Source organism: Artemia sp. Qi Xiang Cuo, chromosome 8 (genome assembly GCF_049724085.1).
Source record: "Artemia sp. Qi Xiang Cuo chromosome 8, ASM4972408v1, whole genome shotgun sequence".
Classification (NCBI taxonomy): domain Eukaryota; kingdom Metazoa; phylum Arthropoda; class Branchiopoda; order Anostraca; family Artemiidae; genus Artemia; species Artemia sp. Qi Xiang Cuo.
Genome location: NC_142801.1, coordinates 68,046,277 through 68,059,990, shown reverse-complemented (window position 1 = coordinate 68,059,990; position 13,714 = coordinate 68,046,277). Strand labels below are relative to the sequence as shown.

Sequence of the window (13,714 nt, the reverse complement as noted above, 5' to 3'; positions counted from 1 at the left end):
TCAGATCAACTAGAGGATGTATATGACTAAATTAAACAGTACTATTTGTGTCATGATTTTTAAAAGAGTTTATTTTGTTAAAAATTGCTGAAAAAGTTTCTCCGGAATATAAATAGCAGGCCCAACTATAAATTGTTAAAGGAAAACCGGAAAGATTCTAACTATTATTTTCTTTTTCCCTGAGAAAAACTTATAGAATGAACAGAAATTAATTAAAATTTTTTTTTTCCAAAATAAGCTTTTCAAAAAAAATAGAGTTCCATTAAACCAAAAATGAACAAAAAAAGAATCAAATAATATACCAAGCATACAACTACCACAAATCAGTATCAATAAATAAATGAAACCCAAAACGAACAGAAATTAAAATAGATAAGATTTAAACTCAAAACGAGCAGGAATTAATATGAGAAGGGTTATAAACCCCTACTATTTCTTAAGGCAAGAATATAATTTGTACTTTACTGAAAAATTCTTTTAAATGTTTTCACTTTTATAACTTTAAGAAATCAAAAGTTAATTAAGATTTTAAGGAATGAGTATCGGCATATTTATATTAAACTGATAAAACACATTTTTTTCAGTAAATTCATTTTGAAATTTTTTAGTTTGACTTTCACTTTCAAATGTGCAGCACAGACGAGGAAAATTGAATTGGCGAGAAATTAGTTTCTCGCCAATTCAGCATCTGTACTTAGCACCAGAAATTAAAGAAGATTTTTAAGGAATTAATTTCTGCTCGTTTTGAGTTTGACTATGTTATTTATTTTAATTTTTTTTGTTTTGTGTTTCATTTATTTATTGATACTGATTTGTGGTATTTGCATGCTTGGTAGATTATTTGATTCTATTTTGTTCATTTTTGGTTTAATGAGTAGGGTTCAAAATCCTTATGCTTTCTAAAAGCCAGAATATAATTTGTGTTTTACTGAAAAATTATTTTAAATGTTTTCACTTTTGTAACTTTAAAAAATCAAAAATTAATTAAGATTTTAAGGAACGAGTATCAGCATATTTATATTAAACTGATAATGCACATTTTTTCAGTAAATTTATTTGAATTTTTTTTAGTAAAGTACAAATTATATTCTGGCTTGTAGAAAGCATAGGGGTTTCGAACCCTACTCACATTAATTACAGCTCGTTTTGAGTTTGAATCTGTTATTTATTTTAATTTTTTTGTTTTTTTGGGTTTCATTTATTTATTGATACTGATTTGTGGTAGCTGTATGCTTGGTAGATTATTTGATTCGATTTTTGTTCATTTTTGGTTTAATGGAGCTCTTTACTTTTTTTAAAACTTATTTTGTGGAAATTTTTTTTTAATTAATTACCATAAAAAGCCCCAAGTCCGGAACTAAAGCCTTTCTAACAAATTTGTAGAGATTCACGTTCAGTGCAGTGTCATTATCTACTGAACCGGTGGAATTTTAGGATACGTTCTTAGGCTTAGCAATATAAATAAATCAAACAAAAATAAAATCTACCCAAGTTTTTATGTGTCCTCTTAATAAAACCTGATTCGTGTGGACTTCTATTTTAAAGTTTCTATTCCTTGCACTCATATTTGTTATTTCTTAAGTTTCTTCTACAAATGTCATACATGTCATAAATAGTCTATACGTAAGAAAAAACCTGTGTTAGCTAAGGAACATGGGATTGGCTGTGCCAAAGTGTTATGAATTTGGATGATGTCACTTTTTCACTTGACTAACTTTTCCAAATAAAGGGCGCGTCAACAACCTAGTAGTGTCGATAAAAATTGGATTGCTCACGACAGCGGCACCCATAATACGGGTGCCGCATAATACCCATAATAATCGCGATTCGTTAGGTTGAGGATTGTTTGACTTTCGAGCGTAGACTTTGACTTGTTAGAAATAATCTTAATTTTTAGAGATTAAAAAGAAGAATCCAAGACCCCCAAAAATGTAGCTCAATCGTTCGAAACAAGCTTGAAACAGCAACTTTACTATATAAAGTATAACTAGACAGGTGCTTGGGAAGAAATTAATGTTGATATAGGTTCTTGAAACTAATTTCTCGCCAATTAAATTTTCCTTTTCTGTGGTGCACATTTGATAGTGAAATCCAGAAAAAAAAAACAATTACCATTCATAAACCGTAGATTTTATTTCTTTATTAGAAGCTGTAACTATGCCTTAGCTAGGGCAGAACATTCCAGCATAGTGCTTACGATTGCTAACTCCCAAAGCAGATTATTAGCAAACCTTTTGAAATAACGAAACAAAAAAACTTGAATCTACGGTTTTCCTCTCTGTATGCTAAATTTGACAAATTATAAGGAAACGGTGATGATATATATATATATATATATATATATATATATATATATATATATATATATATATATATATATATATATATATATATATATATATATATATATATATATATATATATATATATATATATATATATATATATATATATATATATATATATATATATATATATATATATATATATATAAATGGAAATAAATTAGTGTTTCTGTAAAATCCTCTGAAAAAATTCTTCGCCCATTGGAATTTTCTACTGATGTAGCGCCAAATTTGAGTCACAGAAAAATAAGGCTGAAATGTAAATGTTGATCTGTTTATCGACCAGTATGATTAGAATGTGATTTAGGCAATAACTAACCACAGAGAAACAGAAAGTTTACTTCTAAAAGGTCATGTGGCTCAAAATTATTTTTATTGGTTTAAAATTTCACACAGGAACTAATCAAGTTTGAAAAATGCTTGCATTATTGTTTTTCCTTTTAGCCGTATGCTCGACATTGACTTACTACTAAAATAAAGCAAAGATGTAAGCAAATGAAATTAAAACATACATTTTTTAGTTTAGGCAATAACCAAGGCACAGAGAAACAGAAAGTCTACTTCTAGAAAATCCCATGGCTCAAGTTTCTTTTCCTGGTTTAAAATTTCACACAGGAACTAATTAAGTTTGAAAATTCTGGGGTTATCGACTTTCCTTTCAGTTATACGTTTTTCATTGATTTACTACTAAATACGCCAAAGATATAAACAAATGAAATTAAAACACACATATTTTAGCCTTGGCAATAGCCAAACCACAGAGAAACAGAAATTTTACCGCTAAAAAATCATGTGGCTCAACTTTTTTTTTATTGGTTTAAAATTTCACGCAGGCACTGATCAAATTTGAAAATGCTGGGGTTATCAACCTTGTTTTCAGTCATACGCTTGTCATTGGTTTACTGCTAAAATATGCCAAAGACAAAAACGAATGAAATTAACGCACACTTTTTATTATGGAACTATTAGGAAAGTAGTCAATCTTTTTTTCCCTTTGGTCCTATTTTGATTTTCTTAAAAATAAAACTTATCAAATTTCCACAGTTACGGCTAAATGTTTTCACGGTCAAATTGTTTCGAATGTGTTACTAACTTCAGGAAATTCTTAATATCTTATGTTGTGAGATACCTTAATTGTATAATCATTAACAAAACCAGCAGATGCCTGGTGAATATTTCATTTCTTCTTGTTCTTCTAGGAGCTGGATTGTCTGAGAAAAATATAGCTGATTTTGTTGCTCAAAAGGTGGCTCCCCACAAACAGCTGAGAGGTGGTGTTGTGATAGCAAGTTCGATACCAAAATCTGCTTCAGGGAAGATCTTGAGACGGGAACTGAGATCTAATATTTAATTTTTTTTTCAAATGTTTTAACTTTGTAAAATATCTGTCAATTTATTTTTAAATATATATTCGGTTTATTTGTAATTGCCAGATATCATATCGTGACTAAATTTATTTTTGAAAAAAAAATCATATTAGATAAAATAAAAAAAAAATTAATCAGAACAAAAAGAAATCAGAAAATCTCTTGAAAATCAAATAGGTTAAAAATTAGAAATTATCGTTATTTAAAAATTAAAATTTAAAGTCTATATCGTCTTAAAATAATAAAAAATGAGAAAATCAGAGAAATAGGTCATGCTAGGCTACATGACCATGATTATAAATTAGCATAATCTCAGAAATGTGGTATGATCTCTGAAGATGTGTTAGGTTACTCGTTAGGTCCTTATTACCATTAAACATTTATTTATTTCAGAATCAGTCCTTGCCTTCAATATATATTGCACCAGACAAGCTCCGAACCCACTGTAGGATCATAATAAAAAACATTTGTCTACTACAGTCTTGGCGCGCATAAAAGCTGTTCCCATGAACCATCCAGTGTATATTTGTCAGTCACTGAATAATTGTGCGAATTTCTATTATTCATAATTGCGAAACCAGAAAGAAATGTGGTGAGCTGGCGAAGTGGTTTGCTACTGTCGCATCTCAGAGGTATGACTTAACGGAGTGGCCTACCCAGGATTTGTAAAAGGAGGGTTTGGATTAGCAAATACGGAAATTTCTAGTGCTAACTACTAATCAAAACTGCATCAGGGAAATAGCCGGAGTCTTATAAATAGTGGGAGAGGGATCCACGAAGTGGCGCCACTATTTGAAATCTTCCACAAAATGTTTTACCACAAAGAGACACCCTGATATCTATTATGTTTCACAACAATCTATGATTTTAGATAGTAATATTGCGCCATGGAATGTCAAAACTTTTTTCTTCTTGGCAAGGAAAAATATTCCTTTGAATTGTTCCTCTTTAATACTCTTTTTTTGGGCCATAAAAATGTCCTTCGAAATTTAATGTATGACATTATTTTTTCTCCACGAACTTGCAAATTACGAAAAAATTCGCATTAGAAAGCTCTTTTTATGACTCATTAAGTTAAACCTCATGATTCTTTTCATTATCTTTCAGTTTCGGGTTGCACGCAAGTTTGGTATAAAACTTGGAATGTTTCAGAATTGTGTCATGATTATTTAAAATTATTTAATTATTCTAGTTACCAAGTTTATTGTCAGTTACTAATAAGTTTTTTTTACCCGGGGCATGTTTAGAGCCAGAGGGAGGAGTTATGGCCCTTGACTAGATCCACCAATGGCATTGCTTGTATAATTTGCTGTAGCCTATTTATTAAGCTTTAATATGACATAGCAAAAGACTTTTGCAGATGCCATAACAAATGATTTTAGTCATGCACATTTCTGGGATTTTCTTTTTTGGAGAATGAGAGGGGGTTGATTTTTTTGTTTTCTTTCTTTGATTCTTTACATTCACTTCTCGTTTTAGCTATCTTGGCATAATTAGCTTCGCTTTCTAAGAAAACTGTCCTCGCTTAGGCTTTGAGTGGCAGCCAGAATTTTATAATGCCCCTTTCTGCTATTGAATATCTTTGTGTTATCTGCCTTTAGAGCTAGCACGGTTATTTGACATTTCAAGGACTTACAACAATTCTCAGTTTTAAGGATTGGACTCCTCTTGGTATCTCACAAGGTGCACAAAAAAAAAATAAAGTTTTGTTCATAACGCCATGAAAGATCCTCATGACCTCCAGAGAAAGTTGTGCAATTGGCATAATTATTTTCTTAGTTATTGATAAATGTAGTTTTGCCATTTCTATTTTTTCTATGAGTAGGGTTTTCTATCAGTCCAAAATTAGGATTTCGTGCGACAATGGATTTTTTTTCAAAGTGAGAAAGGAATTCTCGCCTCAGAGCCCAGGGGCAAGGGTTATAAGTTATGCCGTACGGGCTTGTAATGATTTTATGGAATGAGTGGTTATATAAAATTCAGATGAGGGCTCTTCCAAATCAAATGTCATCACGTTATAGCATTGTTCAAATAAAACTTATTTTTACTTTGATTATCCTTATAAATTCATTTTTTGTTTTCCTTTACATTCTCAAATCGATGTTATCTTTACCTTTTGCCTTATTATAGCCATACCAATTATTTTCCTTTTTTATCTCTTCAACGCACTGCATTCTTCCTTATCCCCTAGACGCTCGATTCCTCTTATTTCTTTTCCTGTTCTCCAGGCTGTGAACACCGATGCCACACGCGTGCCTACCCATGAAACAATTTAATGTCGCTTAGGTTTATTCGTGTTTATATGTTCTCCGGAGCAGTTGATTCTCGGTCCGGCTTTGTCTAATGGTTGAGATAAGGAATGAACATACTGTTTATATCTCTCTACCACAGTAAAGACAATATATAGTAGCGAAAAGTCCTCTACTCTCCATTGAAGATTTTTGACACAGATCTGAAACCACAATAGCTTCATGACCCCGCCCTCGTGCACGCGCAATGACGAATTTCGCAGACGGAAGCCCAAGTACCAATTGAGACTATGGCTCTGATGGTTGGGACACTTCCCAAATTGCGCGCTATGAAATATGTGTCATGTTTGGAGAAACATTTCGCTACTGTATATTACCTTTGCTGTGCTCTCTAAAGTGTCCAAACCTAACAAACAATATGAAACTACCTAGTGGACAGGGCTAGACGTAAATAGAAACACACTAACTGTATTCTGGTTATTTAAATTGGAAATCAACAATACGTCGGAATTGGCTTTGGGGATGGAGTGAGAACTTTGAGGTAGTGCTAGTGGGAACTTCAAATTTTGTGTTTAGAGGTAAATATGTGTTTTTCTGAACTGCTTAAAAGCTTTTTGTGCCCCAATAGGACAAAAAGCAAAACTATTTGCAAATTATGCATGAAAAAGAAATGTGTAAAAAACACCTACTAAAATCCTCCTCTGTTAAAATAGTTGAAAGATCTTAATACAATTGTTTATTTCCATTTTAGGGGAAATAAGGGTTTTCTCTCTTCATGCGCGAAAAACAAAGCAACCATTAATAGTTGAGAAAATTAGAGGTAGTAGATGGAGGTATTGGGGTCATATGGTCCGAATGGGCGATGGTAGGCTCCCTCATGAGGTTTGGTGCTGGATTTCTCCCCGCATTAGGGGGCGTGGACGACAAAAAGCGTCAATTCACCGATACCTAGAGAGGGAGGTTACACTGGCGGGTGCATCTTAGCTTTTCACCTGTGGCCGCAAGCTCTTCGGAGGTCGTCGTGGAGAGGCACCGTTGTCGCCTTGTGTGCGCCAACCGGTGTTGGAGGAATTACGTATAAGTAAGTGAGTCTTCAGTGGACTTTGAGAACCTAAGTGACAAAAGCGTAAGTTTTTCAAAAAAAAAAAAAAATAAAGAGCAACATTAAAACTAAAGTCAAATAGTAACTTTTGTGTAAAATACTTGAAATCCTAGAAACCTATTGCATTCTAAAGGTCAGAGTGTCATTTGCCAGGGCTATACAGTAAATTATTTTAGTTAATTCAAGCTTCCTATTCATTATTTTTATGATTTGGGATGAATTTTAGCTTAAGGGCTTTTTGCTATACTAGCTTTTCATGATTGCAGCGACAGCTGCAGCCAGGGTTAATTTGAAAGCTGGATTGTAAGTTTAAATTTAATTTTTCTTTTGCTACTCAGTAATTGTTTCATGTGTCTGAAGATATAAGGTATTTCAGTTCGAGGAGGAGAATTATCCTCTTATGAAAAATATCCATTTTATATGGCCATTGTAAAATCACAACATGGTATCTATGCAGGGATGGTGATTTTTGGGTATGGATCCCTAGACATGTGAAGATCTAAGCAAAACCTCACTTTTAGGGGCTTTTGGGATTTTGGAAAGAAGTTGATCTAGGGCAGGTAAATGAAGATTCTGGGAATTTTAAGTTCCTGTCTCTACTCTTTCTCTAACTGTTACAAATCCTTAGGAAATGGCATAAGGAGAAGTCTACACATGTTTTAATTTTGGGAAACAATTAATTTTTCCTTGAATTTCTGTTTGAGTCTGTTTTTTTTTTTTTACTCTAGCTTTTGGATGCAATGGATTAAGATTGAATACCACATAGTGCATAATAATCAAATATATAATATATTAAATGTATTATACCTCTGCCAAAAATTCTTTCCATTTAGTTTTGTTTTATTTTGGATGTAAAATTAGTTAGCCTACTCTTATTATTAGAGAACTTGTTTCTAAATGTATTCAAAAAGAAACTTACTCCTAAGAAAATGTATCCTAGAATATATTTCTGTTCTCCCCGTACACCACTGATTTTCTGGTCTTTGTGCCCCCCCCCTAGAATTTTTTCTGTGCGCGCTCATGCTATTATCTACAAACTGTGGTATTTGTTTTTTTTCCAGAAGAAAGATTACGGATGCGGGTTTACTTTTTTTCCCAATGGGATAAGATAGGATGTGGCACTAGAGCCTTTAAGTCCAAACCGGCGGTGCTGATCTCCGTCTCAAATTCCTTCAGCCAGGAAGTGCAATGTGGGATGAGGGTCAGCCATCCATTGCTTTCGCACACCCTTCCTGCTTACCTTCCCCAGATTTCTCCAGGTACCCATCTAGAGCTGGGTCGACTCTGGCTGAGCTTAGAGTCACACCACTGACCCCCATCCCAAACAAAATAATTGGCTATTCCAGCCTAAATGGCTGGAATAGGGCTCATTCTAACGAAACTTAAGAGTTTTAGTGCCCTTGTTAAGTAGCAAAAACGATTGTGCCGCGGAAAAAGGGCGTTTTCTTCCATTTAGTGGAATTAAATTACGGTTCTAGTGCCAATCAATGTAGAAGTGTCAAAGCTATTTTTTGAGCTCTCTAGGTACAGAAAAGGTAGGCATACCCTCCTAACACCCTCCTCCCTATTCACGCTAAAGTTTTGTAGTGCTTTGAAAACCCTAATCATTCAAATTAACGGCTCTTCCTTTTGAGCAGTTGTTCTTCAAGAATTGTAAAAAAAAAGTTGTGAAAAAAACTCTAATTTAGAGACGCAAAGATATTTAAAGTCGGCATAGCAATTTGCTAAATTTGGTATCCTAGAAAAACCAGTAGTTTGGATTTCACTGGCAATATTTTTTATTCGTGCTCTCAGGGGGATTAAAAATCTTTTCTAGTATTTTTTTTTGTTTAGAGCCACAACGAATACTTTGCAGCGCATATAGATACTTATACTTTTGACTTTATTTTTTGGTTCTTGGGGGGGGGGGAGGGTTAAGGTTGTACACCCACAAGAATATTTTTATTTTTTTCATGAGTTTGTATAATTTACTCGTTTTTGCCGACATAGCTGTTTTAACACTTAATCGTCCCATCCATCCCCTTGGAATGTACAAACATTTATCTATATAGATTTTTCATTTTCCTGACCATCGAAATTAGAAGACATATTACTCAATTTTAGTAAGTTCAAATTTCTCGGGTATCCAGATTTGTGAGCTACTACCTGGAATAGAGATCCGTTGAGACTTGGCTTGAGTATTCCAGCCAGGATTGCCACCACGGCCAGTTCCTAAAGTGCTACAATTGCCCAGATTTGCGTGCTACACAGCAACTTTCGGTGCTACAGTGAAAAAATTGATTGTAAGAGTGCTAAAATATCACTCTCGTGCTATAGGTGGCAACTCTGATTGCAGTACCGATCTTGCTTTTACTATAAAAAGAATAAAAAATGACTATGAAAGAATAGATTGTTTGCCTTTTTTATTCAATTTTACGAAGTTAATTGACTTGGCATTCTAAGGACATATCAACAGCATATGATTGTATACAAACAGTTGAGCCATAATAATAATGAATAAAAAGGAATTAGTCCAATGCAACTGTGGTTAGGATCTCTAGAGGTATGTTGAATGTCTGGTCATCAACCAAAACTAGGTCAAATGCTTCCATAAAACTTGGCAATCTCTCTTCAATCTAGAAAAATAAATACAAAATGGTAAATTTTGTGGAATTACTACAACGTTGAGAATTACTTCTTAAAATTGTAATTTGATCATTGTAGGCAAAAAAAGCTGCTCCCCACTATGTAATTTCTAATTCCCTAAACACCTATGGAACATACATCCGAACAATTCAGCCCAGCCACTATCAAAATAAAACATATTTTGCTCATAAGTCGTTTTTATCACGCAAGAACACCGTCATGCTACTCACTATGTTTTGTAGGATATATATTCTTAAAATATGAATCCAAAAAATCTCAATGCTTGACCAAATAGTGTTTCTCTTAGTTTGTCGTTTTTAGGTTTGTAGTTTTAGGTCTCTTAATTTGGTATAAATGATAATTCATTGGAAGAAAAAGAAGTTTTTGTTCCACCACCTGAACAATTAACAAATCTACAACCTGGACTGTCATCAAACAGTTCGAGGTAGCGAACTGTAAGTAAAGAGCGACCCAGATCAATGGTAACCGAAACTCTAGACAACAAAATTTTGATACCAATAGATATCAAACAGTTCGTGTTAATGAACTGTAAGTAAGGAGCGACCCGACTCAATAGTAGCCTAACCGAAACTCTCAAAAGCGGAATTTTGATACCAATAGATACATCAAAAGAATCAGATTTTAATTCTGATTTCAAATATATGAGTTTCATCAAGTTTAATTTTACCTATCAAAAGTTACACGCCTGAGAAAATTTGGCTGATTTTCGAAAAAAGGGGAAAAGACCCACTAAAAGTTATAGAACCTTAATGAAAATCACACCATCATATTCAGCGTATCAGAGAACCCTACTGTAGAGGTTTCAAGCTCCAATCTACCAAAAATGTGGAGTTTTCCTTTTTTTGCCAGAAGAAAGATCACGGATGCGTGTTTATTTGTTTTTTTGTTTTTTTCCCATCGTATCGACCCAGTAGTCTTAGAATATCGTGGGAGGGCTCATTGGAACGGAAATTAAAAGTTCTAGTGCCCTTTTTAAGTGACCAAAGAAAATGGAGGGCAACTAGGCCCCCTCCCACACTCATTTTTTCCCAAAGTCACCCAATCAAAATTTTAAGATATCCATTTTGTTCAGCATCGTTGAAAATATTATAACTATGTCTTTTAGGATGACTTGATCCCTCAAAGCCCCCAGGAGGAGGGCTGAAAGTTATGAACTTTACCCATGTTAACATATAGTAATGGTTATTGGGACCCGGCTCAATGGTAACCAAAACTCTAGAAAATGGTATTTTGATACAAATAGATACATCAAAAGGATTGGATTTTAATGCTGATTTCAAATATATAAGTTTCATCAAGTTTAATTCTACCCATCAAAAGCTACGCGCCTGAGAAAATTTTGCTGTTTTCGAAAAAAGGGGGAAAGACCTTCTAAAAGTTATAAAACCTTAATGAAAATCACACCATCATATTCGGCGTATCAGAGAACCCTACTGTAGAGGTTTGAAGCTCCTATCTACAAAAATGTGGAATTTTGCATTTTTGGCCAGAAGAAAGATTACGGATGCGTGTTTATTTTTATTTTTTTCCCCCAAGAATTATCGTATCGACCCAGCGGTCCTAGAATATCTTGGGAGGGCTTATTGGAATGTAAATTGAAAGTTCTAGTGCCCTTTTTAAGTGACCAAAAACAATGGAGGGTAACTAGGACCCCTCCTGTGATTAGTGTTTTGCCAAAGTAACTTTATTAAAAGTTTAGAATGACCATTTTGCTCTACAGGTTAGTAAATTTTAAATTTCTGTCTGTTAGGATGACTTAATCCCCCGAAGTTTCAAGGAGGAGGGCGGAAAGCTCTGAACTTTACCCCATGTTAACATATAGTATTGGTTATTGGGAAGTATACAGTACAGACGTTTTCAGGGGAGATTTTTCCTGGTAGTGGGGGTGGGGTCGGACAGGGAAGTAAGCAGGGGGGGGGGCTCCGGGCCTGGGCCCCCCCTAAATCTCACGATTTTTTTCATTTTCCCATAATTTTCTGATTTTTCTCACAGAATAATGGGTTTGAAGGTTTGGGCCCCCCCCCCAAAAAAAAATTGGGCCCCCCAGCAACAAATTCCTGCGTACGTGCCTGGGGTCGGGGGTTATGTAGGAGGATCTTTCCATGAAGGAAGTTTTCATGGGGGAAGGGACATTGCTATGAAGGGGACGCCGGACTTGCCAGCATTATTTAAAAAAAGATCAGAAATTAAATATAAAAAAACAATTTTTTCAACTGCAACAGCAGCAACATCAAAACTTTAAACGAACAGAAAATATTACACTGTTGTTTTTAGACTTAGAAATATTGCAGTTAAATCTTTAAGAGAAGAAAAAAGTGGTTTTAGAACGAGGTGGGGATGTGTAGACCAAATTATTACTCTTATATTAATCGTATATGCGGTAGAAAAAGCTTTAGTGAGAGTTCTATCCTTGTATGGTATACCTGATAAATACATTAAAGTGATTAGTGCTACATACGAGAATTCTATTGCTACTGCTAAGGAAGGAAATGAGGTTAGTAGCGGGATTCGTATTGAAACTGGAGTTAACCAGGATTGCCTTCTATCCCCATTTAAAGAAATTATTTTAAGGACTTGGTCCCAAGCAACATTGCTAAGGCGGTGGGAGAATATGGAATCAAATGGGAAGGTAAATATCTCCTTGACTTATATATACAGTTAATTTGAGTGTCCTAGATAAAATGTTAGGACAATGAATGATTTTTGGAGGTTTTGACAGTTCAGGGAGTAAAAATTTTTCAAAAAGTAATGTTATAACCCTCAGTCACTTACACTAGAAACAAATAAAGGCAAAGAGGTGATCCTGGGTAAATAGAAGATCGATCAAGTTGGCAGCTTTATTGGATAATGGATATTATTGTCAGCTTACCTGGGTAGTATTCTTAGGAAGAATCGTAGACGTAAAGAAAAAGTTAAATCTAGAATAGCCAAGTCTCATGGTGTTCTTTAGAAGCTGCAGTCATGACACTGGTCAAGTGCGATTCTGACACCTAAGTACCTTTTCACAGCAAAGAAAAAAATTAAATAAAATAAAATTGTGTCAGATCTGTTATGGAGCAATTAATATTTAAAATAAACTTACAAAAGACAAGCAAATACAAACATAAAAAGGCGATGAATTTCAAGCAAAATTCAACAAAAGACATTTTAAAAGGCTCTGTTAGCAAGTTTCAAATCCAACATCAATTGATAGATTAAAAAAATTGGATTTTTATGCAAACTTTCAATATAAAAAGTTTCATCAAGTTTAGTTTTACCCATAAAAAGTAACGAAACTTAGAAAATTTGACTTATTCTTGAAAATAATTGTATAGCACCTAACCATACTGATTACGTTATTGTAACTTACACATTGTGCCATAGGCTAATTCCCACTGGTATGACGTCATACGCGAAAATATGACATCAAAATTATACTTTACGTCATTAGCACTAAATATGGATGCTGACGTCATCGACGCTATTTATTAATTGGTTTATCCAATTTCAAATCAGTTGTAAAGAAGAAAGCAAACAAAAATGACTGATGAAAATGACGAACAAATAGTGAGTGATCATTCTATTCCTATGGCTGTAAACTCAACTACCGTGGAAAAAAGTTTTTTCCACGGTAGTTTTTCATGTTTACTGTTGTAAACATGCAACATTTCTTCTGGATATTACTATGAAGTTTTGCGAAAGCATCTCTAGCTGACTTTTCAACAAAATCTATTCTTTCAGAGATAATTTTAATCTTTAATTTTGAATATTTTTCGTAATCCCGAAAAACATTCGTAAAATTTTTCTCAATTTACAAAGATCAGCCTGTGCGTTCTTTGCAGCTTGTGTAATCTGCAAAAATATCCATGGTATCCGGGCAATAGTTTGAATATTTCAATACAAGCTAGAAAAATACCTTAAAATGTTAAAATTATTTGTATTTTTGGTTAGGTTCTAACTACCCGATGTGGGATTGACTATGTATTTTCAGACCAAAAAATTCCATTTTTTATATATTTTATTTTT

General features: G+C 33.8%; 1 protein-coding gene across 1 annotated transcript in view; it reads left to right on the top strand.

The window, feature by feature from the left end:
• LOC148949741 (uncharacterized) overlaps positions 1-3,826 on the top strand; it is a 52,720-nt gene extending 48,894 nt beyond the window's left edge. The window contains exon 10 of the mRNA XM_089093703.1: positions 3,545-3,826. Within this exon, the coding sequence (XP_088949829.1) occupies positions 3,545-3,696 (152 nt within the window). The 3' untranslated portion in view covers positions 3,697-3,826. The remainder of the gene's footprint in view (positions 1-3,544) is intronic.
• The last annotated feature ends 9,888 nt before the right edge of the window (positions 3,827-13,714 follow it).